This window comes from Nicotiana tomentosiformis, chromosome 11 (assembly GCF_000390325.3).
Source record: "Nicotiana tomentosiformis chromosome 11, ASM39032v3, whole genome shotgun sequence".
Taxonomy (NCBI): domain Eukaryota; kingdom Viridiplantae; phylum Streptophyta; class Magnoliopsida; order Solanales; family Solanaceae; genus Nicotiana; species Nicotiana tomentosiformis.
In genome coordinates this window covers 96,481,246-96,483,797 of record NC_090822.1, presented here as the reverse complement: position 1 = coordinate 96,483,797, position 2,552 = coordinate 96,481,246, and the positions used below count along the sequence as shown (strand labels likewise).

The following is a 2,552-nucleotide window of genomic DNA, read 5'->3' as shown; positions in this document are numbered from 1 at the left end:
ATAAAGCTTATATGTAGGGTGTGAAAGTTAATATGTACCATTGGATTGTTAAGGATGGAAGGTTAAGATTAAAAGGGTCTGGTGGGTTGGGTTGATAGGTCTTGGGTTGTCCGAAATTTGGGCCTCAATTTGGGCTAAAAAGATCAAAACTTGGACAATTTTTGGACTATGACTCAAGAATTCTAAAAATAATAAAATACTACTACTATTAATTCATGCTAATTAAATAAAATTATTCTAATTGCAAAAATACTAAAATTATACATTGAGGTAAAAATAAGACTATTTTTGTGTTTTTCTTTCTTTTTTTTCATAGAAATTATGTTAAGACAAAGATAGAGATAAATATGTTAAACCATAATAGATTTGAAATAATACTAATGACTTTAAGAAAAAATAAAAATGCATAATAGGATGAAGCTATTTTTGTAGTTTTCAATTTTTATGCTTTAAAAACTAGAATTAAAATTAATAATAGAATGAAATCCTATAGATATAAACTCAAAGAAATATTCTAAAAATACCAAAACTACTAAAGATAATTCTAACGTGCGGGTCAAAAATTACGTGCTTACATCCCACACTTTCATAGTATGGATAAGCAGCTTGATACCCCGATAGTTATTGTAATTTTGGCTATCAACCTTGTTCTTGTATACAGGAACTATCGTGCTCCACCTCCACTCTTCGGGCATCTTTTTCGTTCTAAAAATAATATTAAATAATCTAGTAAGCCACTCCAAGCCTGCCTTGCCCGCACTCTTCCAAAACTCCACCGCGATTTCAGACCCGGTCACTTTGCCTCTACTCATCTTACGCATAGCCCCCTCAACTTTATCAACTCTAATTCGCCTATAATACCTAAAGTCACAATAACTCCCAGAGAGTTCCAAATCACCCAGAACAATGCTCCTGTCCCCCTCCTCGTTCAAGAGACTATGGAAGTAGGTCTGCCATCTCCGAAGGATAAGCCCCTCATCTAACAAAACTCTATCTTCTTCATTCTTGATGCACTTCACTTGGTCCAAGTCACGCGCCTTTCTTTCTCGTGCCTTGGCTAACCTGAACAACCTTTTATCCCCACCTCGGCCCTCGCGTTCCTCATATAAATGACTAAAAGTTGTAGTCTTGGCCGCCGTAACTGCTAGCTTTGCCTCCTTCTTGGCCAACTTATAATGCTCCATATTCTCCCTCTTCTCCTCCTCTTCTACACTTTTCACTAGCTTCAAATATACTGCTTTCTTGGTTTTCACTTTTCCTTGCACCTCTTTATTCCACCACCAGTCTCCCTTGTGACCACCAGAGTAACACTTTGAGACTCCTAAAACCTCGCTCGCAGCTTCCCTAATGTACTGGGCAGTCGTGATCCACATAGCGCTTGTGTTCCCACTACTCCTAAAAGCCTCTATAGTCACCAGCTTGACCCCCAACTCCTGCGCTTTAGCTTCCGTCAAGGCTCCCCACTTGATCATATATTGGCTATACATCGCCCTCTTCCTCCTCTTCCTCATGATCTCAAGGTCCATGACCAGGAGCCTGTGAAGGGTCGAGAGGTTCTCACTCGGGATGACCTTGCAATCCGTGCAAAGACATCTATCAAACTTCATGCTGAGTAAATAATCAATTCGAGTCTCGGCCACCGAACTCCAAAAGGTGACCAAGTGCTCCCTCTTTTTCGGAAAACTCGAGTTTGCTATCACCAAATCCAATGCTCTAGAAATGTCCAGAAGAGACGTTCCTCCTCTGTTTCTATCTCCAAAATCAAAGCCACCATGTACATCACCATGCCCCCCCCCCCCCCCAGACGTCGCTTCAATGTGTCCGTTGAAATACCCTCCTATGAAAAGCTTCTCGTCATGCAGGATACCACGCACCATCTCATCCAAATTCTCCCAGAAACGCTTCTTGACTTCCTCATCCAAGCTTGCTTGGGGTGCGTACGCACTGATTATGTTCAGAGTAAAACCTCCAACAACTAGCTTAATAATCATCAGCCTGTCATTCACCCTCCTAACCTCCACCATCAGTTCCCGGAGATCCTTATCAACCAAGATACCTACCCCGTTCCTGCCCCCCACCCTCCTAGAATACCAAAGTTTGAAACTGCCCACATCCCGCGGCCTTATATCCTACCCACCTAGTCTCCTGTACACAAGCTATATTGATTCATTCATTATATTTACTTAAATGTCATTTATTGTTATTCATTGATATTGAATGCTGCACTATTGCCTTTGATTTCTTTGGATATTTATTGCATGTTACCGCTATTGTCCGACTATATCTATATAGTGTTTGTTGTTTTTTCAAGAACTCCATCTTAGGGATATTATTGTTAGCTAAGATTAACCCTCTTTTATATAAATTAAATTATTTGAACAAAAATCTATATTTTAGATCAAACAAATAGTTATATGTATATATATAAATTATTCGAACGGATATTATAAATTTTGAAACTAAGAAGATAGAAGTTATGACTATTATATTTTTAAAATTTAAATTAAAGGTTTAATTAGTTTTATTTTCAAAGATTAAGCAATTACTTCAAA

General features: G+C 38.5%; 1 protein-coding gene across 1 annotated transcript; it reads right to left on the bottom strand.

Moving 5' to 3' along the window:
• Nucleotides 1-563: 563 nt before the first annotated feature.
• On the bottom strand, nucleotides 564-2,024 carry LOC138901885 (uncharacterized). The gene has a single exon (XM_070189682.1). The coding sequence runs from the start codon at nucleotides 2,022-2,024 to the stop codon at nucleotides 564-566; it is 1,461 nt and encodes a 486-aa protein (XP_070045783.1).
• Between the last annotated feature and the right edge of the window lie 528 nt (nucleotides 2,025-2,552).

Coding starts and splice junctions, on each gene's coding strand:
- LOC138901885 (XM_070189682.1), bottom strand. CDS start 2,024: ATGGTGGAGGTTAGGAGGGTGAATGACAGGCTGATGATTATTAAGCTA.